This window comes from Malaclemys terrapin, chromosome 4 (genome assembly GCF_027887155.1).
Source record: "Malaclemys terrapin pileata isolate rMalTer1 chromosome 4, rMalTer1.hap1, whole genome shotgun sequence".
Taxonomy (NCBI): domain Eukaryota; kingdom Metazoa; phylum Chordata; order Testudines; family Emydidae; genus Malaclemys; species Malaclemys terrapin.
Window position 1 is genome coordinate 35,200,823 of NC_071508.1, and position 27,890 is coordinate 35,228,712.

At 49.8% G+C, this 27,890-nt stretch overlaps 1 protein-coding gene across 1 annotated transcript; it reads left to right on the forward strand.

The window, feature by feature from the left end:
- The first annotated feature begins 335 nt into the window (after positions 1-335).
- On the forward strand, positions 336-27,804 carry INCENP (inner centromere protein). Its single transcript, XM_054024875.1, has 17 exons — positions 336-575; positions 1,383-1,493; positions 5,983-6,764; positions 11,070-11,121; positions 13,027-13,060; positions 14,792-14,888; positions 15,610-15,661; positions 17,284-17,401; positions 17,490-17,624; positions 21,323-21,432; positions 21,514-21,634; positions 22,630-22,752; positions 23,525-23,700; positions 24,008-24,119; positions 24,394-24,492; positions 26,440-26,599; positions 27,455-27,804. The coding sequence occupies exons 1-17, from the start codon at positions 439-441 to the stop codon at positions 27,667-27,669; spliced, it is 2,634 nt and encodes an 877-aa protein (XP_053880850.1). The 5' UTR covers positions 336-438; the 3' UTR covers positions 27,670-27,804.
- The last annotated feature ends 86 nt before the right edge of the window (positions 27,805-27,890 follow it).

The following is a 27,890-nucleotide window of genomic DNA, read 5'->3' on the forward strand; positions in this document are numbered from 1 at the left end:
ACCCGAGCCTCCAGACGCGTCAAGCGATCCGCCGCGCTCCCCGCCCATCGAGGTCATCCGCGTCCGCACCAATCACAAAGCGCCCTGCCGGAGCGCCATATTCATTGGCTCCCACCTCTGTCCGTCACGGCCGGGAGGGGGCGATACTGCTAGGATCCCGCCCCGCTACTTACCAGCGAGCTCCTCCCAGAGGCTCCGCTTCATAGAGTCTAGTAGCTAGAAAGTCCTGTTTTGGTCTCTATGATAAGGGCTGCGTACGCCCCCTTTCACCTCGTGGGACGCTATGTGATTGGGCAGGAGGGGGAGTGACGACACGCGTGTCCGCTGACAGTTAGATTTGAAAATTGAAGCGGGTAGCAGCGCGGCGCGCACCAGGAAAAGGAGGGTTTCTGCCACGGGCCTGCCCTGGGAGAGCGCCGGCTGCGGACGGACGGAGCCATGGAGGCGGCGTCGGGCCCCGCGCACCTACCCGCGGTCTGTAACCGCAAACTGGCCGAGTTCCTGCGGCAGGTGGACGCCATCGACATGGTCTGGCTGCGGGAGATCCGCGAGGAGGCCGCCAAGATGTTCAGCACGTAGGAGCCGGCGGGGGGGATCTGATCCAGCGCCGGGGGGCGGGGGAGGAGAATGGAGCGGGTGGTGGGGGATGGGTTCTGGTCCAGCTCTGGGCGGGTTGATCCAGAACCGGGGGGGGGGGGGAGTTGATCCATCACCAATTTGGGGGGAGGAATGGATGGGCTGGTGGGGGGATTGGTCCAGCCCTGGCCGGATGGGGTGGGGCGGGGCATGCCACGGAAGGAGGAGTTTGGTCCGGGGCTGGCCTGGGGCAATGGAGCGCACCGGGGTGATGAACGCCGGCAGTGCTGTCCGCTTTCCCCTGCACTCCGCCAGCCACGCAGTGGGGACGGAGGCAGCCCCTCCTCTCCCCAAATAGAGACCGACGAACATGTGGCGAGACCCCACAGACAGAGTGACGCCGAGAGAGGATCCCCACCCTCCACAGAGACAGGCGCACACCCGCAGATAGAGACAGATACACAAATGCAGAGACCTTTCTCTCCCCCACATGGATCTAGACATATAGAGACCCCCCCACACACACACCTATAGAGACGTACAGAGAACTCCCCTAATAGACTCAGCTACATAGCCGGTGCCTAGTGGCTGGCTCTGTGACTGGCTGGAGCCAAGCCTGTTGCGTGACCTGTAGTATCCTGTTGGGCATGGGTCCTGCTCCTCACTTGGTAGAGGCAAGACTTTGTAGACATCCCCCTTGTCTGTTCGCCAGCTGGAGACCTACCATGACAGATGTTCCCAGGTGCAAGTACCTTCTTGCCTGGTGATGTTGATTTCTCTTCCTTGCCACCTCCTTGTTAAAACAGCAGCTGCAGTGATGAGCCAGAGCTGATGCCAAAAACACCGTCACAGAAAAATCGTCCCAAGAGGCGACTTTCTAGTGTTCAGGATGAGAACAAAGACCCAATCAGGAAAAGGTGAGAAAGGCTTTATCTGCAGGTGTTAAAGTAGACTCTCCTGATTTGGAATATTAGAGACTGTGCATTAAAAAAAATATTTGTCCCTGCTGCCTCCCTCAGTCACCCACCCATCACCCCTGGCCCCATCGCCCCCCACCTCCCCCAGATCCCGCTGCTTTCCCTGCCCCGCATTGCCATGAGCTCCCTTCTGCAGCTTCACACCCCAGGCTCACCCAGCTCCTTGCCTCTTGGCCATGGCATCCGGTAAGGCCAGCCATCCTGAAGCCCTGCTGCCCTGGGATGAAGCCTAGAGCAGGAGCCCCATGGCTAGAGTGGGGAGGGAGGGGCTGAATCCCGGAGCCCGCTGCCAGAGCTCCAAGGCTGAAGCCGCAGGGGAGGGGGTGAAGCCTGTCCCCAGAGTCCTGAAGCTGGAGGAGAAAGGGTGAAGGCCACTCCTGGAGTCTTGCGGCTGAAGCCGGGGAGGGAGGGTGAAGCCTGCTTCTGGAGTCCCATGGCTGAAGCTGGGGCAGTGGAGCTTAAGCCCACGCCTGGAGCCTCTGGCTTAATCGGGGGGGGAAAGCCCAGCCCTAGAGTCCCGCAGCTGAAGATGGGATGGGGGAGTGGGGCTGAAGCCCTCCCGCAAGCCCCTCGGTGCTGCAGGGAGGGACTGCTGCTGTACCACCTCCTTCATCTCTGGCCAGGAGACTGTCGTGGCATCAGGAAAAACCCCTGGTGGCCACATTTGAGAAATGCTGCTTTAAAGTACAATATTGAACTGCACAGAAAATGTTCTGCATGAACACTTATTAATATTCTCTAACTGTAGCAGCCCTAAACAAACTATACATGCACTGCTAGTATTCTGCAACATATCGGTGCTTGTCAGATTGTTCAAGGGCATCTAAGATCCTGTGACTTTTTCAATTACAAAAATCTCAGAATCCGTGCCAAGCAACCGGCCTTGACTATTGCATGAAAACTTGTGTGAAAACAGGATCTTGCTTCATTAATTCCCTTACTCACATTGCTCGCTACCCACCTAGAATCAGTTGTGACTACCTCAGGACAGAGTTGGAGACATGTCATGAATCTGATAGACCGTCTTACAAAATATCCATTTTTCCGATGGTGCAGCCTACATTTGACTTGCTGAAAAGCTGTGTCCCCTCAGTTCTCCAACCTGGGGTGCCTTTTACACTGCTTTGCTGTGAGAGCAACCACTCCTGGTCTGCTCTCACACAGTCTCCAGCATGTAAATTACGCCCAGTTACACTGCATGAGTGCTATAGCCAGCCACTCATGAATTACACTGCAGAGCAACACCAGCAAACTCTCCAGGCCCAGACTTTGCTCCAAAAATATGCATCTTGCACTGCCAAGCACTCTCCTGGACTCCAAGCTCATATTAAGTCTGTCATTTATTAATAGAAAATGATATGCACAAGCCTTGATACCCCAAGTGGAGTTTTCCAAACACACAGGTTTAGATAAAACAATAAAACAAGTTTAACCACTAGAGAAACAGATTTTAAGTGATTAGTGGTAAGGCAGAATTGGTTACAAAAGAAATAGAAAGATAAAACCGCAAGCTAATTCCTAAACTTTACCAAGCTAAATAAGATTGGAAACAGGCATCGTTCTTACCACACCAGATGCTCCAGGCAATTCTCAGTTCTTCGAGTGCTTGCTCAGGTCCAGTCCACATTAGCTGTGTGCGCTTGCTACATGCACCGGTGTCAGATGTTTTTCCCCTCAGTGGTATCCATAGGGGACTGGCTCTGGCACCCCTGGAGTGGCGCACACATGCCACAGTATAAGGGGTGCCGCCGGCTCCCTCCACCCTCAGTTCCTTCTTGGTGACAGTGATGGAACAGCTGCTGCTTAGGCTGGCTTTCTTGCTTGCTCAGTAGTTAACAATCTTTTCTTTAAAAAAAAAAAAGTTGTAAATAGTTGCAAATAGTTTTAGAAAATCCTTAGTGTTAGATTAAAAAGTTAGCGCCAGACAGATTCAGCCGGGGGTCAGGGCATGCCCCGTTTCCCAGGCTACAAACCCTGCAATTTCTGCAGAAAACCTATGCCAATCAGTGACCCGCATAGCACTTGTTTGTGGTGCCTGGGCGAGTCCCACATAACCAACAAGTGTCAAATTTGTAAGGCCTTCAAACCTTGGACAAAGAAGGAGCGAGACATCCGTCTCAGAGCGCTCCTAATGGAGTCTGTGCTAACTCTGGCACCAGAGCAGCTAAGGTCCGACTCTGGTCCCAGCACTGTGGCATTGGTGCAGAGCGCGCCCCCGCCAGCACCATCGACGGACCTGTGACGATCTCCCTCCCTGGCACCTGCCAAGCGACAAAAGAAGACCAGGCGAGGAAGATCTGCTACGTCTCGTGAGGGCAAGGAGAGGGCGGGAGGTGGGCCAAGACCCAAGGCGGGCGAATCCGATCCTCCTCCTGTGGGTGGGGCCCCAGCTCACAGAGAGTGGGCTAGCCCTCCCCAAGCCATGCCTGCCTCACCAGACCGTGATGTGGGCCACAGGCAACTGGATGTCCTTTCACCACCTGTGGCGCGGCAGGCAGCACAGGATATCATGGCGCTACCAGTGCTTCCCATACCGGCAACGGCAGTACCACGATCCAGGGGTAAATGCACCTTAGGACCATTCCGCAAGTCCCCATCTGTGCGGCATCGCTCCCCATCACAAGTGCCCAGATCGGTGACAGGAGCCTCAGACAAGCCGTAGGCTGCAGTGTCTCGCCCCCATCCAGAGTCAGTCATCTCAGGAGGGGGAACCATTCAGGTCCACCTGGACCCCGAGGAATGGCCACTAGGACCACCACCGGAGGGGGCGGAGCCCTCGGTACCAGCCTCGTCCTCCTCGTCCCCTAATGAGGCGATTACACCCACCCCTCATTTCCACAAGATGACGCTAAGGCGCATCAGGAACTATTGAAACGCGTTGCCTCCAGCTTGGGGATCCATGCTGAGGAGCTGGAGGAAATATAGGACTCCTTGCTCTACCGCACTGGCTAGGGTTGCGCTATCCCTATGTGAGGGGGAATCTAAAATTATTAACGCCTTGTGGCAGACCCTCTCATCCCTGCTCCCTGTTTCAAAAAGGGCAGAGTGAAAATGCTATGTGCTGGTGAAGGGTCATGAATACTTATATGCTCACCTGGCCCCAAGCTCCCTGGTAGTTGCGTCCATTAACGAACGAGAAAGGCCAGGCCAGCTGGGAGCAACCTGAGGGTGGAGGGAGCCAGCGGTGCCCCTTATACTACGGGATATGTGTGCCACTCCAGGGGACACCAGAGCTAGTCCCCTACAGATACCACTGAGGGAAAAACTTCTGGCACCAGTGCATGTGGTGAGCACACACACCTAATATGGAATGGACATGAGCAACACATCTCGAACACCAGTTACAGAACAGGTAACTATCTTTTCATAGTTTGCAGTTCACAGGCTGGATTTTCTTTCAGCCTGGGACCGGTCCCCTTAGTTCAGTGTTCTTCAGATATTCACTGATGTTATCAGCAGAGAGATGTAAGGTAGAGAGGAGAGGAGGCCTTCCTCCTTTCTCCCCCTCTTATACTCCAACGCTTTGTACTGGATGAGTCCTTGCTGGGTCATGGGGTCAGGCAGTTCCATTGGGTATGTGAGCTGCCAACTATCCTTCAAGTGAATTGTACATACTTTGTGGCCGTTCCCCTCCGGGCTGGTGAATGTCCAATTAAGTAGGGCATATATATGGAGGATAGGTTCATTAATGGCTATTAGCTAAGATGGGCAGGGATGGTTTGCCAGAAGTCTTTGGTTTGCCAGAAGCTGGGAATGGTAAACAGGGGATGGATCACTTGATGATTACCTGTTCTGTTCATTCCCTCTGAAGCATTGTCGGAAGACAGGATACTGGGCTAGATGGACCTTTGGTCTGACCCAGTATGGACGTTTTTATGTAAGTAGGTAATGGCTCTTCAACACCTTGCTGGCATGATATCTTTGTGTCTGAGATACTGGCTTGTGGGTGTTACCTAGAAATACAACCTATTTCAGTAACTATCATACAGCAAAATCTCATAATTTTACATGTAGTGTTATTGAAATGTGTGCAACAGGACAGTAATGATCAGCAAATCATGAGTTTTCAAATGATACCTCAAGGTATACTTTGTACAACTTTTATCATAGTCTTGTAAAAGGGGTGCACATAGGGGTACAGACTGTCACACACGCCCACCTCTTTCTGTTAATTTGTTGCTTTTTTCTATATCATCTCAATTTTGTCTTGTAAGTGCCCCAAACCACACATCATCACCAACACATGGATGTGTACACAGCAACATCAACTTTTCTGTAAAATGCCTAAGTAGTAAAGAATAATGGAATCCTCCCCAGAAAGGTGCTTTTTGATAAAAAGAAAACTGTCATCTCCAACTCTAGCCGGCAAATGTAAATGAAATGTTTGCTTTTATGTGGCTCCAGTTTGCTTCACTGTTTCTGTTATTAGGTTATCAAGGAGGAGTATTAAGCGAGCATCTGCTAAACGATGTTCCAGAAGACTCCGAAGCAAAGAGGACCTGGAAATAATCAGGGCTGTGATGGAAGAGGCCTCCCCGCCTCGACGGGTGACAAGATCCCGGGCTGTGGTTTCTGATATGCGCTCTGTGGCACTCCCTGAGAAGTCAGCTGTCCAGCCAGTGGAAGGGAGGGTCCCCTTAGTAGATATCAGTGTCAATGATTGCAATAGCGCTGAGTTACATCTGAAGAGAAGTCTGCCCAAGACAGGTGCCATGGTTTCCAAAGTCATTGTCCTGAGCTCAGATGATGACTCTCCCAAGAAAGCTGGGATGGTAGAACTGCAGCCTATGTCTGCAGCCTCTGCCTTAGTAGTTTCAGGAATCAACAGCACAAAGGGGGCAAGAGAAGGCCGGAGTGCATCCAAATTAAAAATAGCAAATACAGCAACTAGCAAAACCACTGTAAATAGGGAGCCTGCCACTGAGGAGATGGATGTCTCTGCTCAGGGACCAGAGGGTAACCAAGGGTCAGTAAAGGAACTTTCCCAGAATTTAAAGGATGGCACGGGGACCCCTACAGGCTCCAAATCAAGCCGTCACTCTGTTCGTCGAAGTCTGATGTGCAGAACCTCCATGAGCTGCCGGACCTCATTGGCGGAGAAGTACTCTCTGGCCAGCAAAAGGGAAAGCATGATCCGGAAGTCTGTCAGCAGGGCGAGGTCCAAGAGAATTGCAGCTCGTCAGTCATCTCTAGCCTCCAACTGCGTGATCCGTAAGTTTCTCAGGTTTACAAGGCAGTTTTGCTTTGCTCCATTCCCAGGCACTCTGCCTGTTTTTCTTCAGCACTGGAAAGGTATAGTATGGAGTTAGTTCTTCAATGTGGATGCAGCAGGTATCCTTGGGCTAGATACATTTCAGTTAATGTCAATGTGTTTAAACTGGCTTGCTAAAAATATGCACCAGTTCTAGAGAGACTCATCTGAGTGACACCTATAGTGCAGTGTTAACTTCACAAAAGCTAGCACTTCTAGCCGGTAACTGGTCACTTAAATAGTCAGTATCCGTGTAGATCGGGGTGAGCAAAATACGGCCCACGGGCCGAATCTGGCCCATCTAACATTTCTGTCCAGTCCGCCATGACTAATATTTCTGTCTGGCCTCCTCTGCCCCCTCACAATCTCTGAGTCCGGGCTGCTAAAAGTCCCACTGTGCAGCGGGGCGCTCAGGCAGGCTGCCTGCCTGCTATGGCCCCAAGCCGCTCCCGGAAGTGGCCGGATGCTGCTGGCACGCCTCTGCGCGTCTCTGGCAGGGGGGCGGTGGCTCCGTGTGTCGTCCCCCCCTCCCCCCCCCCGCCGCCCTCAGCACTGTCCTCACAGCTCCCATTGGCTGGAAACCGGCCAATGGTAGCTGCGGGACCAGTGCTTGCGGGCGAGGGCAGCGCATGGAGACCCGCTTCTCCCCTCATCCCAAGGGGTGTGCAGAGACATGCCAGCAGCACCTGGCTGCAGCCGGTTCCGGGAGTGGTGTGGGGCTATGGCAGGCAGGCAGCTTGCCTGAGCCTGCTGTGCCGCCAGCCGGGCGCCGCCTGTGGTAAGCACCACCTGGCCAGAGTCTACACCTCACACCCTCTCCTGCACCCCAATCCCTGCCCTAGAGCCCCCTCCTACAGCAAACTCCCTCCCAGAGCCCACACCCATCACCCTCTCCTGCACCCCAACACACTGCGCCAGCCCAGAGCTCCCTCCTGCACCCAAATTCCCTCCCAGACCCCACACTCCTCCATTAATATAGTAGAAATGTGCAGCCCGTGATGACTTACCAAAATTCGTGGAGTGGCCCCCCTGCGAAAATTATTGCCCACCCCTGGTGTAGATGGTAAGAGTGTGATTTATGAAGCCGTAGTCCAGGTATCTATTCCTCTGGAGTCTCTTGCCATTGTAAAGTTGCAGAAAAAGCCAGTGGACATGATTCCCCTTTTTAAATTGTGCTGACCATGGGGTGGTGTGGGCTCTCCTCAAGTCCTGTGGCTTTCCCCTGGAAACAAAGTAACTATTTTTGTGACCCAATCGCTTAAACAGAAACTGGCCGGTGGTTTTGGAGCCCCCGTTTTCTGGGAGGGCAAGGAGGGGCTGGGGTTTTCAAGACCTAGTATGAATAGAAATGTGCTCATGAATATACATATTTGAATAACTTGCAATGGGAACTGATGGTTGTTTGTGGGGGAATAATTGGATTTTAAAGATCCCTTATTTGCCTTGCTGGGAAGCAAACATTGTTTTAGTGCAGGAGATTCACTTTCTGGCTCTGTTATGGAGCTGAGTGAAATGCAAAAAGTAAACAAACACCAGGTAAATGAGTAAGAGACTCCTGAAGTGTAAACACCCTTGCATCTAAAGAAGGTTGGAGATAAGCTATGTGATGAGACTAATTGTGGAAAATAGGAAGAATAGACTTGGCAGGGTGGTCAGTTTACTGCCTGTTATTTGACCATGATCAAATATTCCAGCAAGAATGCTCTGATGTAGGTGGTGACCTTCTTTTTTGATTGCATCACAGTGCATTTCATTGTGTTTTGCATTTTTTAGTTAAAACAACTCAGTTAAGTAACTTGTTTTTTGTAATTAGGCTTAAGTATCTAAGGCTATACGCTTGTTGGAGAATAAAGTCTTTACTCTTTAGTTTCTGTTCTAATAAATTAGTACTTTAAAATATGAATATTTTTGACATTATTTGACAATATTAGACTGGTCAATTAACCAATTATTTTTCAACTGGTCAAATATCCAACCCTAAGAGAGAACGCTGCTACACTAACATTTTTTTTTCAGTTCTATTGTTCTACCTCAGAGGGGTTCCCAAACTTTTTGCCATCACAAATTCATCACTATTTTGATGAAGTACTTCCTGTGGGGATCCCAGAGATTATAGTGGATTCAGTTTTGTAGTGCAAAATGGTGTCCCTTGTGTATCATGACCTCGCATGCAACATACGTGTGAGGACACACTGTGCAAAGCAAAAATGGCATCCTCCGCACAGGGGTCATTGCTGATGGCCCTCAATTTGGGAGCCACTGATCTATGTTTTCTAGCTGAGGACTTCCATGACTCTTGAAGATAGATCTGTAGCACAAACAGAAGAGCTTTCACAAACAGTTTAACATGCACCATTAACACAACTGCTAAATTGTTTCATTTAAACCATTTCTTTAGAATCATGCTAGAAGCTGTGGCTTTGTCTACACTGTGGTTCTCCTGGGTCCTGACAATGGCTCAGCAGAATCTGGGGAATTCTGTATAAATTTCTGCAGCATAGACTCTGCCCAAAGCACTTCGTAGACAAGGAGATGAAAGCAGTGCTGACAATATTCTCAGCATGGCTCTCTATGGGCCAGTATTGAAAACAGTTTTGTACAGTTTATGTTAGCACTTAAACCAGGGATGGGCAAACTTTTTGGCCCGAGGGCCACATCTGGGAATAGAAATTGTATAGCGGGCCATGAATGCTCACAAAATTGAGGTTGGGGTGCGGGAAGGGGGTCAGGGCTCTGGTTGGGGGTGCGGGCTCTGGGTTGGGGCCAGAAATGAGGAGTTCAGGGTGTGGGAGGGGGCTTCAGGCTGGGGGGGGTCAGGGCTCCGGCTGGGAGCGTGGACTCTGGGGTGAGGCGAGGGATGAGGAGTTTGGGGTGTAGGAGGGTGCTCCAGCCTGGGATCGAGGGGTTTGGAGGGTGGGGAGAATCAGGGCTGGGGCAGAAGGTTGGGGCATCGGGAGAGGCTCAGGGGTGCAGGCGGCGTTTACCTCAAGTGGCTCCTGGAAGCAGCAGCATGTCCCTTCTCCGGCTCCTACGTGGAGGCGCAGCCAGGCGGTTCTGCACGCTGCTCCATCTGCAGGCACCACCCCTGGCCGCAGTTCCTGGTCAATGGGAGCTGCAGGGGTGGCGCTTGGGACAGGGGCAGCGTGCAGAGCGGAGCCCCCTGGCTGCCCCTAAGCATAGGAGCCGGAGGGGGGGCATGCCGCTGCTTCTGGGAGCCACGTGGAGCGGTCCCCAATCGTGCTCCCTGGCTGGAGCGGGGCAAGCCCCAGACTGCTCCCCAGTGGGAGCTTGAGAGCCGAATGAAAATGGCTGGCGGGCCAGATTTGGCCCGCGGGCTGTAGTTTGCCCACCCCGATTTAAACAGTTGTCATCAATTGGAATCCATTGCTGACAATTTGGCCTTCAGTAGAGTAAACCGTGAGTAAGCCTCTTGCTGTAAAATGGCTTAAAAATCCATGTAGGTTGGACAGGGCCTTCCACAATGAATGAAAGAGTCCAAATCTAAACACTTCGTTTGATGTAAATACACAATGTGGGCATGGGGGGTTGGCAGCAGCTAGATCTTGCTTTGTTGAGCCAATCTGTTCATGTACATTGCTTGTACACCTCTACCTCGATATAACGCTGTCCTTGGGAGCCAAAAAATCTTACCGCGTTATAGGTGAAACCGCGTTATATCGAACTTGCTTTGATCCACTGGAGTGTGCAGCCCTGCGCCCCCCAGAGCACTGCTTTACTGTGTTATATCCGGAATTCGTGTTATATCGAGGTAGAGGTGTGCCATTCTAGAGAGAGAACTGCACTATGGGAATCTGATTCAATACATAACTGTCAGCATGTATTGAATGTTCATCACAGTGCTTCACAATGACAACAAAAATAAATACATCAGTTGCTGGAACAGGCAAAAGGTTTTGTTCAGTAGTTTACTCAAAGACCTATGTATAACTCAGGCTGTTGTCTTGATTGAGGAGAGTCTACTATTTAAAACTGAGCGATATGGGGAGCTTATCCATTTCTGGGGCAATAAGGGAAGGCAGTTTTGTTGTAGTTCCAGAATTAGTTCACCCCAATTGTAAAGGAATTTGTGGAATCCTGTGGCTGCTTGCATTTATTAAAATATGATAACTTGTAGCAGGAACCTTCTCAAAATACCCTTGCCTGATAGATGTGCAGGTCCCAGGTTCTGAGCTTGATTGACAGGAATAGTCTTTGCTAAGACTTGTTTATTTACATTTTGTTTTTCATGCTCTTTTTTCCCTCAGGTCACAGCTCTGTGGAGAGCCTTATGGATGAAGAAAAAAATGTCGAAGTCAGGTAAGGCTACTCGTGCAAGGTTTCTCCATTCCCCAAATATTCTTGAGGTCCATCCAGCTCTCCAGGCCACATCCCGAGGAGTTGCTCAAGTGGTCTTCCTGTTCCTTACTAGCCAGAGCAACTACAGAACCAGGCTTTCTCTCAAATTTGAGCTTGTAGAGTCTAGTGTAAATAGTTAAACTACCTGATATTAAATCTAAATTTTAGCATAGTGGATTTCTTACTATTTCATCACATTTTGTTGCCTTCTGTTTTGGCCAAGGTTGCAAACCCATGCAAGAAATTAGGTTGACAAGATGTTCCTCTTGCCTCACAATGTTCCTCGGTTTCAGATGGCTTGAAAAGTGCCGTTTAGGCATTGGAGAAAGGCATTTGGTTAAAGGCTGTGATGTTTGTAAAGCCTTTTCAAAAAGGGCCCAAAAGAACTATAACACTCTGCTCCAGAGCCTGCTCCTCCAGGAGGTTCTGGGAGATCCTGTTCCGAAAGGGAGCTTCTGGACACAGGGAGAGTAATCTCTAAGCCTATGTTAGAGCTGAAGCCTGATGAAGAATCCCAGGCTAGGAGGGTTCATTCTCTAGCAAAGGTGCTCCATAAGGAACTAATACAATGTGTTTGGTCAGTTAAGGTCCCGAAGTCTGACTGCAGCTGAGAAAAGCAGCTCTCAGTTACAAGAAGGTGGGTGGCAAGAAAGGTGCCCCGACAAAGAATCCCCCTATTGCATTTGGGTTCTGTGGATTTTAGGGTCCTAAGAAGGATAGGGGCCTCTTCAGATTCAGACCAGTCAGATCAGTCCTCTGCATCAGAGCACCTTTTATTCACTACTTATTATTATTATTATTATTATTATCATTATTGTCTTTGTATTTTCTCTGGAATCTGGACCTTGACTATACCTTGACCAAGGAATTTGGACCTTGACAAAAATAATTGATTATCCCTGCGCTAGAGGAAGAAATATCTGATGCTCCAGAGCAGTGGTTCTCAACCAAGGGTCCATGAACCCTTTCAGGGGGGCCGCGGAGCCCCGCAGCTGAACCCCAGTGCCCCAAGGCCCAGCGCTGAAGCTGGGAGCGGCGCAGGGCTGAAGCCGGCAAACCTCCCCTCCCCGCAAGCCAGAAGCAGCGGGGGCTGAAGCTGGGAGCCCCAGCGCTCCCCTTCCCGAAGTTGGGAGCTGCTCTGGGAGCCCCCGTCCCCCCCGTACAAAGCCCCTAGCTACCCCCTGCTTGCACCCTGAGCTACCCCCTCACTTCACACAGCCCCTAGCTACCTGCTCCCTGCACTCTGAGCGGTTTTCAGACTTTTTGAACTGAGTCCCCCCTTTGAGTTATATATTTTGGTTGTGTCCCCCCACAGCCCAGACAGCCTGGGTAGCCTCCTGAGTAAGTCAGGGGGCGGAGGTGGTGCTCCCTCCCTGGACCCCGCTGCGCGGAGCTGGCTCAAGCCCTGCCAGCTCTTGTCCCCCCATTCTCCCCCAAATAGAAGTAAAACTATGCCTATGTCCAAGGGTCCCATCCCAGTGCAGAGCCCTGAGTCATCCCCCTCTTCACCCCGCTGGGCCCTGGTGTTTTATAGCATGTTGAGGGGGGCCTCAGCAAGAAAGAGGTTGAGACCCCCTGCTTCAGAGCGCTGAGTAACTCCTTCATTTGTGCTCTTATCTGGTTCGTTCTTCCAGAGTTTGGGAAAGGGAAGATTTCCGTGGTGGCTTATTTTAAAAGCAATGTCTGCTTGGAGTGGAGTTATTGTGCAGAATGCAAGTGATGGGTGAAGAGCGCAAAATAAATGCATTGAATTCCACGGTTGGAGCATTTCTTCAATGGTTATCCTGGCATAAAATGTATTATTGCCCGCAGACAGCTCTGAGCTGGTACTGTTTTTGCCACTAAGCATCTAACTCTTTCTTCCAGGTCTGAGCTGGGATCTACCACCCCCTGTAAGGAGGTAAGATCCGGGTAGGGCTGATGCAGCATAAATACTGGGGGAGAGCTATGAAAAGCTATTTTTTGTCCATCAGCTCCTTAGTTCAACTTGTCCTGGGCAAGTTGATGGCATCACTGTTCCAGAGCACAGCAAGGATTTGGGCGGGGGGATACTTTTGGCTCCTGTTTTCTGGTTCAGTTTTATGTGCTGATGGTGATCAGAAACTTGGTGGGAAAATTCAGAATCTTCAGCCCTTACCTCGGCAGGCAAATAAATGACTTTTCATGGTCGTGGAAAGTGTTTTGACTGAACTGTTACTAAATTGGGAACTTAAACAGAATGCAACTTTCAGAACTTTCCTGTTGACCTTTAAATAATGTTTAGGTCTAATTGAAGGGCTTGTCCATTTTTGCAATTAGAGAACTATTGAATATTGTAACTACCATGTAGTCTGAAACCACTCCCTCCCTGATTTGTGCTCCCTTCAGTTGGTCTCATGAGGAAAAGCCCCACGATTGTGTGAGCACTTGTTTCAGAATCACTTGCTCTTTCCTCAGCTGTCCTCAATTCCTCAAATCCCTGGCCCAGCACCAGGTCTTCTCTCAGGGTAGAATCCTATGATTCACCCCATTTTTAGACTGGATCATGGGGTTACAGCATCCCTGTTTACCAACAGTGTTTGGTACCTGCCAGAGACTTCCCTTTGGGGACCTGTGATCAGTATGAAAATGGGATTCTCAACAGCCTCTCCAAAGCAAAGTATTTTTCTCCAATTGCCATAGGGATACAGGAATCAGAAGACATATTGTCGTACCTAAAGCCTGAGGGAATTGCTAACTGTTAGGGAGGTCTGACTTATCCCTCATGCTCATGCTCTTCTGAGGACCAGGTTAGTCTGTTTCTCTGCAGACCCTGCCTCCCTGGGACATTTTCAAGAGCTACCCAGGGTTGTGAGGCACCTCACCACCACCTATGCTTAGTTTAGCCTGAGGAAGTCTCATCTTTGCCTGCTGTGGATCGGCTCCCTGAAACAAGCAGCATTCTGGTAGCATAAGCACTGTCTTCCAGGGCTCACTCTCTATGTACAGGTTTGCTATAGGCACATAATAATCCCAAACTCCTCCAAGCAGTTCCTCATCCATTGGATGCTCACAGAATAACCAGGCCAACTCAATTCCCTGCTTTTAGCAGGCTGCTCCCAGCTCTACCTGGCTGGAGTCTTGTTCCCTGGTGTCTCAAACTCTCCTGCAGCAGCCTGCTAACACTCTGCAGCTTCCTTGCAAGATACTATTCAAATAGAGGTACACATCATATTGATAAATTAGAGATCTTCTATGTTCCTCCAACCTCTTAGCATGGACTTAGGAATCTGAAGTAACAGGCACACAATCACCAAGTGGAATGTTGATCTGCCATTGCCTGGAAAAAAAGGCTGCAATCAGCACAGTTATCCAGCCTTGACTGTCTTGGGTGTCAGATGGCCTGTGTTCAGCCAGCTCAATGTGAGCAAAAAAATCCCTGCATATTGTGGCCACTCTTGTGTTCTATGCAAACAGCTGCTATTTACTTCAGTGCTGCAGCTTGTTACTCAGGTGGGGCTTTCTCTCTCTCTTACAGTTGCAGGGTGGGACTTCACTTGTATTTCCAGTGCTTTGCCTTGTGCCAGCAGGACACAGAGTACTTTAAAATGCTGACTGAGTTTTTATTTCTCTCTGTGGGCATCACACTGAAATCCAGTTGCCTTTTCTGCAGGATCCCCAAGGCCCCAGGATGTCCCTTCGTTCTAAGAATGCCAAGACAGCTGTTGGCAACCATGTCCAGGCAGAGCAGCAGGAGGGGAGCGGTACAGGTAACTCTCTTCCAGAGCCCCATTGCTGACTGAGATTCAGGGAAGGGCAAGACTTTGCTTTGAGGGTTGGTTAATTTGTCTCACATTCTATTGACCAGGTTCCTTGTGCAAGAAACTGGTCTGATCTCTCAATCTGGGGGTAGTCAGAAACATTTTTCACATGGCAATAACAATAATGATAATAAATAAAATGATGTTGTGGTCTGTTCAAAAGTGTCTGGTGGTCCAGATGTGGTCTACAGTCTGCCAGTTGACTACCCCGTCTTAAATCAAGTGACACTTGGCTGTGCTGGACTCTTTTGATATAGTTTTTCCTTCAGGAAATGTGGTAAATGTGCTTTCCCATTAGAAGGTTGGAGGATTGTTATATCTTACGTGGGTAGGGAAGGAGGATCTGAAACCTCTTATGGTTTGATGCAGGCTGTTATCTCGGTGGATCTACATGCAGAAGGCCAAAGCATAGTGCGTACCACAGACAACGTTCCCTACAGTGTTTTGTAAAGATAACACTTTGTATTGGTCAGAGTGCTGGGGTTTGGAGGTGGCTAAGTCGCTTTCTGCCATAAGCAGGAAGGTCCAGTCTGTTAAGTTCATGGCAACAGCAGAAGAGGTTCCCAACAATGTACTCAGGGGGCTGAGCTGCTAGGCCTGATGACTCTGGCTTTGGACTCTCCTGAAGGGAACCTTTCAGATGGAACTAACTGTAATTCTTTCTCTGCAGAGAGCCATTCCGATAAGAGTGATGAGGCCCAGGAACAGCCCCAGAGTGTCAGGTACATTCTCATCAGAGGGAAATAGTCTGGGTGGGCTGGACTGATTTCATTCAACATTATAGGGCTTCAATGAAAGCTTGTCTGTATCTCTGAAGAAGGGTATTAATCCACATCTCCTAGCATGGCTTTATAATACCTCATTAGCCAGGTAATTGTACCAGATAATTACCTTTAAAAGCTCTGATACACATAGTTTTGTGGCTACATAGTTTTGTATTTTTGAAAGATTTAAAATATTTTGCTTTGCCTATGGGATATTCATAGCGTTATTGATGCACTAGTCTGTAGGTAGCTGGAATCACTTGGGGAATGAATGCAGATGCCCAGTGCAAGTTATGCAGATACTCATCCCTTTGATGCTTTGCTTCCTGGAGGAAGGGCCCTTGACTGATTATTATTATTATTATTATTTATTTTTCAAACCTGGATCAGGAGGCCTGGAGACAGAGCCCCCAAAACTATATAAAGAGTCAGCCTGGTCTGACTCAGACAGACTCACCGTGGAATACAGAACTGATAAATTTTTCTGTACAGACCTACCCAGATCCCATGTGGGTGATGGGTAATACCTAGTAGAGCTTAGCATGCATATAAACTGTTAATTTGTTTTCTGTGTAATGCTTTTATCCCAGGGGTGGGCAAACTTTTTGGCCTGAGGGCCACATCTGGGAATAGAAATTGTATGGCGGGCCATGAATTCTCACAAAATTGGGTCAGGGGTGCGGGAAGGGGTGCAGGTTCTGGCTGGGGGTGTGGGCTATGGGGTGGGGCTGGGGATGAGAGGTTTGGGGTGCAGGAGGGTGCTCCAGGCTGGGATCAAGGGGTTTGGAGAGTGGGAGGGAGATCAGGGCTGGGGCAGGGGGTTGGGGCATGGGGAGAGGCTCAGGGGTGCAGGCTCTGAGCGGCGCTTACCTCAAGCGGCTCCCGGAAGCAGTGGCATGTCCCTTCTCCGGCTCCTATGCGGAGACTCGGCCAGGCAGCTCTGCACGCTGCCCCATCTGCAGGCACTGCCCCTGAAGCTCCCATTGGAGCGCCGGAGGGGGCCATCGGAGTGTGTAGGAGCCGTAGTGGGGACATGTCGTGGCTTCTGGGACCCGTGTGGAGCGGCCCCCAGCTGGAGCGCCGGAGTGGGGCTGAGCCGTGTGGTGCATCCCCCAACCCGGTGCCCCAGCTGGAGCGCCGGACCAGGGCAAAGCCAGACCCCTCTCTCCAGCAGGACCTCGCGGGCCGGCTTAAAACGTAGTTTGTACATCCCTGTTTTATCCTAATAAACATTTTGTGTTTTGGGAAAGCTGGCTGGTCGCTAATTAACTGTCATTATTCCTGAGAGAGACCTGCAAGTGCTAAATTAAAGTCAGACCTGGTGGGGTAAACATAGTGGATTGCAAGGGAACTGCAGCCCTAAAAGTCTGGTCTGGAGGAAGAGACATGCATGTTCCCTTCCCGAGAGAGGAGCTGACTAGAGGTCTGAGTCCTCAGGGGGTGCTCTTGAGACCACAAAGGATACTGAGGTGCAGTTAACCCTGAAACTGTGACAGTGTGAATCATGAGTGCTGCTAAGATCAGGAGAAGAATTTCCTCTGTTGGGTCGCTGTGTAATAGATGTGTATTAACTTTTGCAGGAGAAAGCCAAGTTACAAGAAAGCCGTGGATGAGCTGTATGATGGGCAGCAAGCGGAGGAAGGCGGGCTCTCCCCTCCAAGAAAAAAGACTCCATCGCCACTCTGTCCAGCCAGCAAAGTGAGGCAGAGTCCCAGCCCCAGCATACTTCCTCTAGGACTCTTCCCTTCTCCTTCAGCTACCAGTACTCTCTGTGCTCTCTTCACAGGTTGTCCGTCCATTTAAGACCTTTTTACATACTGTGCAGAAGAACCAGCTGCTGATGACCCCGTGTTCGGTGGGGCGAAGTAGTATAAAGAAATCCTTCATCAAACACAACACTCCACTCCGAACCGATCCCAAGGTAAAGTGGGATGGGAGGGGAGAGAGCCAGAGTGGCTGCAAAGGCCTGCCATGCAGTGTGGTAACTGTAACCAGCTACTGGCAAGGATGGGATTAGGGTCCTGATTCTGCAAGCTGCTCCATGCAAATGGATAATTAAATCCAGGTGGTGCCACTTACTGCCCACCGCCTCCAAAGTCAATGACATTCTGGAGGCAGACCCCTGCAGCCACCTAGATGAGCCAAGAAGGTCTGGTTCTAGGTTTATGTGGTGATTTCCAAAGGGAGTAACTGTTGTTTTTCCCCATGTTCTGTTTATACAGGGTGAATTTGTCGTAAGTAATGACTCTCCTTAATTATAGACTGGGCTTACAGTAGGTGCACTTCTCACATCACTAACGGGCAGTGGGTGCTTTTTAATTTGCTCACTACCTGCACACAGTCCTAATATTTTTGCTTTACAACAATGAGAAGAGAGGTCAGCATTCAAAGGGCAGCAGGAACCAGCCAAAGTCACAGTTGTTTAGAACATCAGTAAAGTACAAAGGGATAAGGTTCACAGGAATGCCCAGTAGAGGCAAGGGTGCCATGGATGCATGCCTCCTGCTTATGCTCACTAATACAGGGTGCCTTTAAAATAAACATGAGATCTGCTTGGGATGGTCTCTTGTTGTTCCATTGTCTAAAAATTAATTGAAAGTACTAAAATCTAAATTGTATGAAATCAGTTCTTGCTTCCAGAAACCTAGACCACTGAGTCCTGTCTGTCATCTACAGCCTGTTTCCAGTAACAGATAGCAGAGCTGCTAGTGCGTTGCTGGGAATCTTTGGGCCTACACCAGTTAGTGGGTTCTGCTGTACTCTGAAGGTGGACTTCCTTCTCCACACAAGTAGTGAAGGATTTAATCTCCCTGGTGTACTGCTAATGACACACACAAGCTTACTACACAGATGGTGGTGCCGCCTGACATTTTGATTAAAAAAACTAGAAACTAGATTAAAATTAACATGGCCCACACTAAATGGATTAAAAGCTGGCTAACCGGTAGGTCTCAAAATGTAATTATAAATGTGGAACAGTCATCGAGTGGTTGTGTATCTAGGGGGATCCTGCAGAGATCTGTTCTTGGCCGTATGGTAGTTATCATTTTCTGCCAGATCACTGGTAAAAAACACAAAATCATCACTAATAAAGTTTGTAGCTGACCCAAAAATTGGGGGAGTGATAAATAATGAAGAGGACAGATCGATGATATAGAGTGATCTGGATTGCTTGGCAAACTGGGGGCAGGCAAACAGTAGAACCATAGATACAAAGGATTGGAAGGGACTTAGATAGGTTATCTAGTCCAGTCCCCTACACTGAGGCAGGATTAAGTATTTTCTAGACCATCCCTGACAGGTGTTTGTCTAACTTGTTCATTATTGGAGGTACTTAACTAGTTTCCATAACCTTCCTAGGTAACTTGTTCCAGTGCTTAACTACCCTTCAGTTAGGAAGTTTTTCCTAATATCTAGCCTGAAACTCCCTTGCTGCAATTTAAGCTTCTTGTCCTGGCCTCAGTGGTTAAGGAGAACAATTTATCACTCAGTATTTATGAAACAGTATACATTTAGGAACAAGAATATAGGTTAGACTTGCAGGGTGGGGGGATTCTGTCCTGAGAAGCAGTGGCTCTGAAAAAGATTTGGGGGTTGTGATTGATAATCAGCTGAACATAAGCTCCGAGTGTGACACCGTGGTCAAAAAGGTTAATGCAATCCTTGGATGCATGAAAGGGAATCCTGAGTAGGAGAATACAGATTATTTTACCTCTGTATTTGGCACTTGTGCGACCACTGCTGGAATAGTGTCCAGTTCTGGTGTCCACAATTTAAGAAGGATAAATTGGAGAGGGTTCAGAGAAGAGAACAAAGAGAAGGTAAAAGGGTGGCTTGATTACAGTCTAGAAGTACCTCTATGGGGTACTAATATTTAATAATGGGTTCTCCTATCTAACAGAGAAAGTGAGAACACAACTCAATGGCTCGAAGTCAAAAATACGCAGATTCAGACAGGAAATAAGGTGTAAATTTTTAACAGTGAGGCTAACTAACCATTGGAACCATTTACCATGGTTGTGGTGGATTGCCCATTTTTCCGATGTAGGAATTATTTTGGGGAAGTTCTCTGGCCTGTGTTATACAGGAAGTCAGACTCGTGATCACAATAGTCCCTTCTGGGAATCTGACTCACCTACTTGGTGAATGTTTTGTCATCCCTGCATGGGCTATGGTACTTTGTACTTCACTCCAGTCACAGCCAAAGGTGATGCAGGATTCCACAAGTCTAAACAATGCCCCCACAGGGCAGGTTGCCTGTCCAGAGAGTCCTCCCTTTATCAGATGTTTTGGCACAATATAGGTTTTTGTTTGGTTAAGATCCGTCCCCTCAGTTAAGAGCAGGGAGGGGTCACAGGAGTTACCTAAGCATCCTGGGATGGACTGTGACACTAATACAATGAGAAGACTCTTGTGGAACTAGTGGCCAGAGCTGTCCCTTGAGTAGAGCGAATCAGGGTGACTGCCCTGGGCCCCATGCTTTGATAAAATCGGACTGTCCCGATATTTAGCCCTTTGTCCCACATCCCAACCAATGTACAATCTGGATGCCATTTGTCCTGATATTCAGGTGAGGAGGCGGCGGGGGAGGTGGGAGCAGGCGAGTGGGGTGGGGAGGTGAGCAGGATGTGGGAGGGGGGTGAGGAGGTGGGTGGACGGGGGGGCGGACAGACAGTGAGGAGACTAGCAGGCAGGTGTGCGGGCGGGCAGCAAAAAGGAAAGCAGCGTGTGGGGGGTGGGTGGCGAGGAGATTTAGCGGGGAGGTGAGCGGCAGGCAGGCCGGGGCGTGCCGGACGGATGGCGGGCAGGCAGGTGGACATCAGGGAGGAGTGCGTGGGGGGGTGAGGAGGCAAGCGGGGAGGCTGATTTGTCCCAGGCCCTGCACCCCACTAGGGACGGCCTTGCTAGTGGCCTCCATTTCCCTCCTCCTGGTAGCACATTCAGCATGGGTCACGTGGTATGTGTGCGAGGGAACTGAGTGCTCTGCATTGATTTATTCATTTGGTATAGGTCTCACTGTTGTAATTGGGAGTTCATTCTAGTCTGCCTCAGCAGGAAGCATGGAAGCCACAATTCAAACCTTTGAGAGAACCTTTGGGTGGAAAGTAGGGGCAATGGGGGATCTTGAGATGTGATGTGAGCAGAGGATTACCTAGGACATCACCTGTTCCCTTGTCTCATGCTGAAGTCTAGCACTGATGCTGGCTAGTGACAGTCGAACTTCTGTGGTGAATGCAGCATAGAAATCACGGACAGTGCTGCTTGCCCAAATGCACCCTATGCAGTAACATACTGATCTTGGGGTAATGCTTCTGACACACAACAAGTGCCCCACAGTTCCTCTCCTGCTCCTAGAAAATGGGGTGGCTGAATTAGCACTGCTGCTTTGTCTCTTCCCATTGCAGCTACTTCTACAGGTTATTAGAGCTGGGCTAGCCACCTTGCTGGGCCACTGTGGTACTGGGGCCCTTTGTGCCCCCTTCCAGGGAGGTTTGTATTGACTGTGGTTGCAACTTCAAGTTCCCTGGTGTGTTGTTTCTGGCTGCCTATGGCCACCCAGACTGCACCAGCAACTAGCCCCAGCAGCTGGGTATAATCTGAGCTTCCCACCCATTGCAGGAGAAGGAGCGGCAGCGGCTGGAGAGCCTGCGGAGGAAACAGGAGGCCGAGCAACAACGAAAACAAAAGCTGGAGGAGGAAAAGAGACAGCGCCTGGAGGAGATGAAACTGTGAGTAGCTGTCCCTCCAGCTGCTCCATCTCTGGCTCATCTCAGAATTGCTTCATAACTGGCTGTCTGTGTATCCTACAGGAAACGGGAAGCGCGTCTGCGCAAGGTGCTGCAGGCTCGGGAGCGGGTGGAGCAGATGGAGGAGGAGAAGAAAAGGCGGATTGAGCAGAAACTTGCTCAGTTTGATGAGAAGAGTGAGAAGGTAAGAGGGCCCAATCTGACCATGGAGCCTCTTGGGACAATGGTTTTCTTATGGGAGTGGGTAGGGTGGAGAGGGGTCACCTCACTTTGGGTCATGTCCTCTCTTGTATAGGGGAAAAGGGGACTGACATTGTTCAGACTCAGGGAACCAATGGGGAAATCTTTCATTAAAGGTCTGACTTGAACCTTGGAGCTAAGGGGGTTTGAGTTCCTGCTGTGTTTTGGGATTACAGCTAATCCTGATAGGAGTCTCTGTTGGCTGGAATGATGAGGGAGAATGCAGGGGGAGGTGCATTTAGGCCAGCAGAGACTCCATTTTCAGTTAGTACCAGTCTGGTTAATAGCCAAAGAATGTGCGCAAATAAACCATCTCCCCCGTAAGCCTCCTGTGTGAAGGTCTTGGGCTATTACAAATAGGGCAGGGGCATTCAGATAGGTATGAAGAGCCAGAGCAGCCTTGTCTGTGGAGCCTGCTCTCCTCTGTCCCCTTTGCCACCGTGGGCCATGTTCCCTCTTAGGAAACCCTTAATTTGAACCAGATGGAAACTGGCTTACCCTTGGCCTTTGGTTTGCCCTGCAGCTGCCAGAGTCTCTGCTAAGTGACACTCATTCTATTTCAGATATGCTCTGTGTGTTCTGAAGAGCTTCTCCTCATGTGAACTGTCCCAGGTGCTGTTGGACTCACTGCACTGGGTGCTGCCTGCCTTTAAGATAAGGTAGCACCCAGAGGCTTCAGTTGGGATTGGAATCCCATTGAGCAAACCCAGGGGAAGACAAAGTCACTGCCCCAAAGAGCTTATGCTCCGAGAAATATGCACAGACCCCACTGGACCTCTTGACTCTCTGGTACAGGGAAGGGCATCTTTTGCCCTTTGGGCAGATATGTCCCTGACTCCCCAATGAGCTTGATGTACCTGAGAGGACGTAATACATATAGGGGAGTTGTCCCATGTGCAACAGCAAGATCCAGACCCGATGTATGTGTGACTGTCTCAGGTGCGGGAGGAGAGGCTGGCAGAGGAAAAGGTAAAGAAGAAGGTAGCTGCCAAGAAGATGGGAGATGTTGAAGCCCGGCGCAGACAAGAGGAGGAGGCCAGAAAACAGAAAGCGCTGCAGCTGGTGAGCTGTGCTGGGGCCTGTATGCAGGAAGGAACGGATTGGGCTAGGGGAATGGGTGTGGTGACAGTGCTGCACTCTGCCCTATACATGGCAGGGGAGCAGCCAAAGTAACACTGATCTGCCACAGTCCCTGTACATGGGGAGGAGGGCAGGACTATACAGTGAGTAGCTGAGGGAGAATTAGCCTACAGGAGGGAAAAGTACAGTCTTCTATCCCCCAAAGTCCCTCGGGTCCCTTTGGGACTCCTTGTTGCCACCCCATCCTTCCCTTCACTACAGACCAGTTTCTGTGCTTTTCATGAGTTTCTAACCATTTCTTCCGCATGGTCCATGAGCTGACCACATCCTCAAAAGTCAGTGTTTTGGGGAGGTCAGTGCTTGTTAATCCATCTTCCCCGGTTCCTGGGGTGGGCAGGATGTAAATGGGGAGATTTCAGACATCAGGTAATCTATAAAGAGTCTCAACTGCAATTAACAGAGGACCAGAACTCAGGAACCACTGTGAGCCTGGGGCTGAGGGCCATCGACATTCAGGGTGACAGAGCTGAGACCTAGTAGGGGTATCACTCTCCGGTGCCAGTGGGATGGGGAGAGCTGAGCAAGTGATTGTGCATCTCTGAAAGGGAAGCAGAAACTACACCGAAAGCTTCAGTCCATCAATGCTGTAGTGATGAGCTGTGGAAAGGCATCAGGCAGGCTGACCCTCGTGCTTTTCTGCATATCCCCCTCTTCCCTTGCAAGGTGGAGGTAACTGCTTCCTTTTGCTTGTCAGGAGGAGGAGGAGCGCCGACACAAGGAGCGAATGCAGAAGAAGAGGGAGGAGGAAGAGCAAGAGCGAGTGAGGAAAATTGCAGAGCAGAGACAGGCGGAACAAGAGAGAGAGAAGCAGCTGGCAGCAGAGAGAGAGCTTGAGAAGAAAAAGGAACAGGAGAGGATTCAGGCAGAGAGGTGAAAAATGACCCTCCATGTACTGAAGCTTCTGCCGTGACCCTGCAGAGAAGAGCAGGGGCTGAATGACCCAGTGAAAGGGCCTGGCAAAGCCCTATATTCTGTCAGCTTAGCCCTGGAGTGGGGGATGAGCGATGAGCAGCCAGGAAGAAGTTCTGGGCCCCAGAGTGGGAGATATGCACTGGGCAGGTGGTGAAGGCCCTGGACACTGGGGTGAAGGATGAAGTGCAATAGGCATCATGGGGGAGATGCAGTATGCACACTTCTTCTTTCTGAGCGTGACCTGGTGTGTTTCATTGTTTCCCAGAGAACGTGAGCGGCAAGAGAAGGAGAAGGCGGCTCGCCTACAGAGGGAGCTGATGGCAGCTAGAGAGAAGGAGCGGCTCCAAAAGGAGATGGAAGAAAAAGAGAAGAAACGGGTAAGGAGACTCAACATGTATGTATCTGCCGGCAGCAGCCATTATAACAAGTGCTGTCTCCAGCAGCAGCAACTTGGCCACCAGCCTCAGGTGGGCTGTGGTGCTCCTGGAATAAATTGTCATAGAGTTTAATCGCTGGGAGAGTCCTAGCTATCCTGTCCATTACAGGCAGCGCTGCTTGTTCCCTGTAGCAGGTGGTATCCCACCCATGCCACGGAGGGGGTTGGTTACTCCTAAAATCTTAATACTTACACACTGGTGATTTCTGCTTTAGCAAGAGGAGCAGCGTCTAGCAGAGCTGGAACGGCAGGAGCAAGAGAAGAAAGCCACAGCTGCTGCCAGTAACCATCTGAATGTAACCGTGGATGTGGAGGTGAGGGGGGGACATCAGTGAGATGCAAGCCTGAGCACAGCACTCAGGGAGGAATGGGGCTGTCCTGCTGTCTCCATTTGTTTTCATGAGGGGGGTGGTGCTGGGTAGTGGTTACAGCCGGGGATCTGGCTTCTGTTCCTGATGCCAGCACTGACTTGCCCAAGATCACACAGCAAGTCATGTAATCTCTGTTTCCCCATCATTAACATGGGGATGAGCTAGTTTTGTATGCCATGCTCATCACCGTGGTCCCTGAGCACCATTTCCCCTCTGTAAATGGCTTTGAGGTTCTCAATGAAAAGCCCTCAAGGAAAAAATATCAGTGTTTGTCATGGACCTTCAGCAGGCAGCCCCATGGTGGATGCGGGGAGGGAGGAGTCTCTGATGTTCTCACTCTTCCCTGAATTCTTCCGTTCAAAGGAGACTGAGCCCCACATAGATCAGGAATGTTATCAAATGAGGGTGAAGCGCGGAAGCTTTAAATAAGAGAAATAGCCCCAGGATGGTGCTGGGTGTCTGTCCTGTAGTGTAGCATCTGCAACTATGTGGCTGAGAAACTGCCACTGAAAACTCTTCTGAGTTGCTGACCTTTCCTCAAGTGCTTCCCTCCTGGTCTGATCCTGGAGGGGAATGATTGTGGCTGAAACATTAAAATGAGCACACAGACCGGTGAAGAACATACTTGATTTTTTCTGGAGTGTGGGGCTCTTTTTAAACAAACTTTAAATGCACAAAAGTTAATGAAGTTGAGGCTTTAAGTAAGGAACAAATTCTCTTTTCCCCACTTGCTTGGGGTAGGAATTTTGATTAAAACCTCCTGTTTTAATCAAACTCCTAGGAAAAGATTGACAAAAATGTTTGTCTGGGTTAGTACCTTTCTTTTTTTCTAAGGTTAAATTAAGGCTTCTTCCTCTTAGCTACACCTTCCCCAGTTTAGTTGTCCCTATCAGCATTCCAGTAACTGTCTTTACATGAAGAAGAACAGGAGTACTTGTGGCACCTTAGAGACTAACAAATTTATTAGAGCATAAGCTTTCGCCCACTTCTTCGGATGCATATAGAATGGAACATATATTGAGGATATATATATATACACACATACAGAGAGCATAAACAGGTGGAAGTTGTCTTACCAACTCTGAGAGGCCAATTAATTAAGAGAAAAAAAAAAAAACTTTTGAAGTGATAATCAAGCTAGCCCAGTACCTTATTTGTACCAAAACACTCACTTTAGGATCTTATCATTTTAATACAAATAACTAAGGCTACGTTTTAGTCACAGGTATTTTTAGTAAAAGTCATGGACAGGTCACAGGCAGTAAACAAAAATTCACTGTCCATGACTTTTACTATATATCTCTGACTAAAACTGAGAGCGGGGTAGCTTGGGGGAGAATCCCTGGGGGCATAGCCTGGGGGGCACCGCAGGGGCTTGGGGGGGTTGGCGGGGCTGGGGCAAGTTTCCTCCCGGCTCCTGGGAAGCGGCAACCTCCAGCTCCTAGCTCCATGTGCTGCCTCCGTCCCAAGCCCCGACTCTGCAGCTGGGAACTGAGGCCAATGGGAGCTGCGGGGGCAGTGCCTGTGGGCGGAGGCAGCATGTGGAGCTAGGAGCTGAGGGAGGGGAATTTCTGTTGCCCTTCTAGGGAGCCCCCCACCAGGTAAACACCGCCCCACACCCCTATCCCCAGCTCTGAGCCCCTCCACACCTAAACTCCTGCTGATGGGGGGTGGAGTGGCCCGAGACTGCCCCAGGGGCTGCCCGAGCTGCCCAGGCAGCTCCTGGGCCAGCTGCCCGGGCCAATGCAGAAGTGACAGAGCCTTACAAATAGCTGATCTACCACCCAAGATGCAATGTTAGGTGTTCCTGGGGCTCAGTGTATCACTAGAACCCTTCAGTGTGGTGCTGTGATGATCGCTTAGGGCTGCTTATCTTCTTTCTGTTTCTAGAATTCCCCTGTCTGTAACTCCTATCAAATGACCCCGCAGGGCCCAAAAGGGCCTAAGCCCCCCACCATCAATCCAAATAATTATGGGATGGATCTGAACAGTGATGACTCTACAGATGATGAGAGCCAGCCCCGCAAGCCCATCCCGGCCTGGGCCAATGGTATGTGCCAGCTCATTGTGAAATCTATCCCTGACCATTCAGAAACCCCTGCTAGGTCCCTCAGACTGGTAATGAGACTTGGTGGTAGCTTTCTCTGCCCATGGCATAGGGAGATGAGGTGTTGTGCTGTTAAAGATGCCAGCCTGGAGCTGTGCAGATGGAATGTTATACCAAGATGTGCTCAGCCTCTCTGGAGGCCCATGGGACAGCATCAAGATAACAAATCACTTCCTTTGAACCAGCAGCCTTAGCACATAGTGAAAGGATGAATTGTAATGTACGTTTTTGAAACCTACATTTTGGTCCTAAACCTGCTTGCCAGTGACTGTTGTTAAAGACCCTGTGCTCCTTTGTAGGGGTAATACCAATGTCCAGGCCACCATTCCCTCTGAGTGCTGCTTTCTAAGGCTGAGTGCTACAGCTGAGCTACATGCTGGTTGCTGTTCTTGCACTTCTGCTATCTGACTCAGTTACCTTATTAACCCCCCTTTGGGATACCTGGAGCAGGACTAAATATACAGAAACCTTCATTTTCTCTCAGAGAGAAGGTGCAGGGTTCTGCTGAGATAGGCAAAGTCTCCTCTCCACTTTCCCCAATTTACTGCAGATCCTTTTGATAAGCACAATTCAATGCTTAGCACATTCACCCTCTGTGCTACCTAAGTCCATGCCAGGGTTCTGATTTCCTAGTGGGCCACTGCGAAGTTGCTCCTCCCCAGGGATCTGCAGTGTTGGAGGCGATAAGGGGATGGGGATGTACAGCTTGAAGAGCAGGCTGTACACACCTAAGTTTCAATGAAGGAATTAAAGTCCAGTTCAATCAGTCTAATAAACTGTTCACTCTTACTTCTCCAGGGACTCAGCTTAGTCAAGCTGTCATCCACCAGTACTATAACCCTCCTGATGTCGCCACGCTCTTTGGGGCCATCATAAGCCCTAAGCTGGAGAACATTTTCTACAAGAACAAGCCGCGATACTTTAAGCGCACCAGCTCTGCTGTCTGGAATTCCCCACCTTTTCCAGGTGCCAAAGCTGTGCTAGGCCTGCCCTACAGCCTGAAAAAATACTGAGGATGGAGGAATGTGTCTCCTATGGAGTAGTGGGGTTTAGTCTTTGTCTATGGAAGAAAAAGGATTTTATAATCAATCTCTGTAAATCTCTTAATGTTTGTAGATGAATAAAGGTCAGATGTTACTGGGGCTTTTCATGTTTGTCGCACATGGGATTTTTGTTGAATTTTCTCTAGTGGGAACGTGGGTGAGAGACCCAAACCTACAGGGGATATTCCCTC

Coding starts and splice junctions, on each gene's coding strand:
- INCENP (XM_054024875.1), top strand. CDS start 439: ATGGAGGCGGCGTCGGGCCCCGCGCACCTACCCGCGGTCTGTAACCGC. Junction 13,061..14,791: donor CTACCACCCCCTGTAAGGAG/GTAAGATCCGGG, acceptor CCTTTTCTGCAG/GATCCCCAAGGCCCCAGGAT. Junction 26,600..27,454: donor CATCCCGGCCTGGGCCAATG/GTATGTGCCAGC, acceptor TTACTTCTCCAG/GGACTCAGCTTAGTCAAGCT.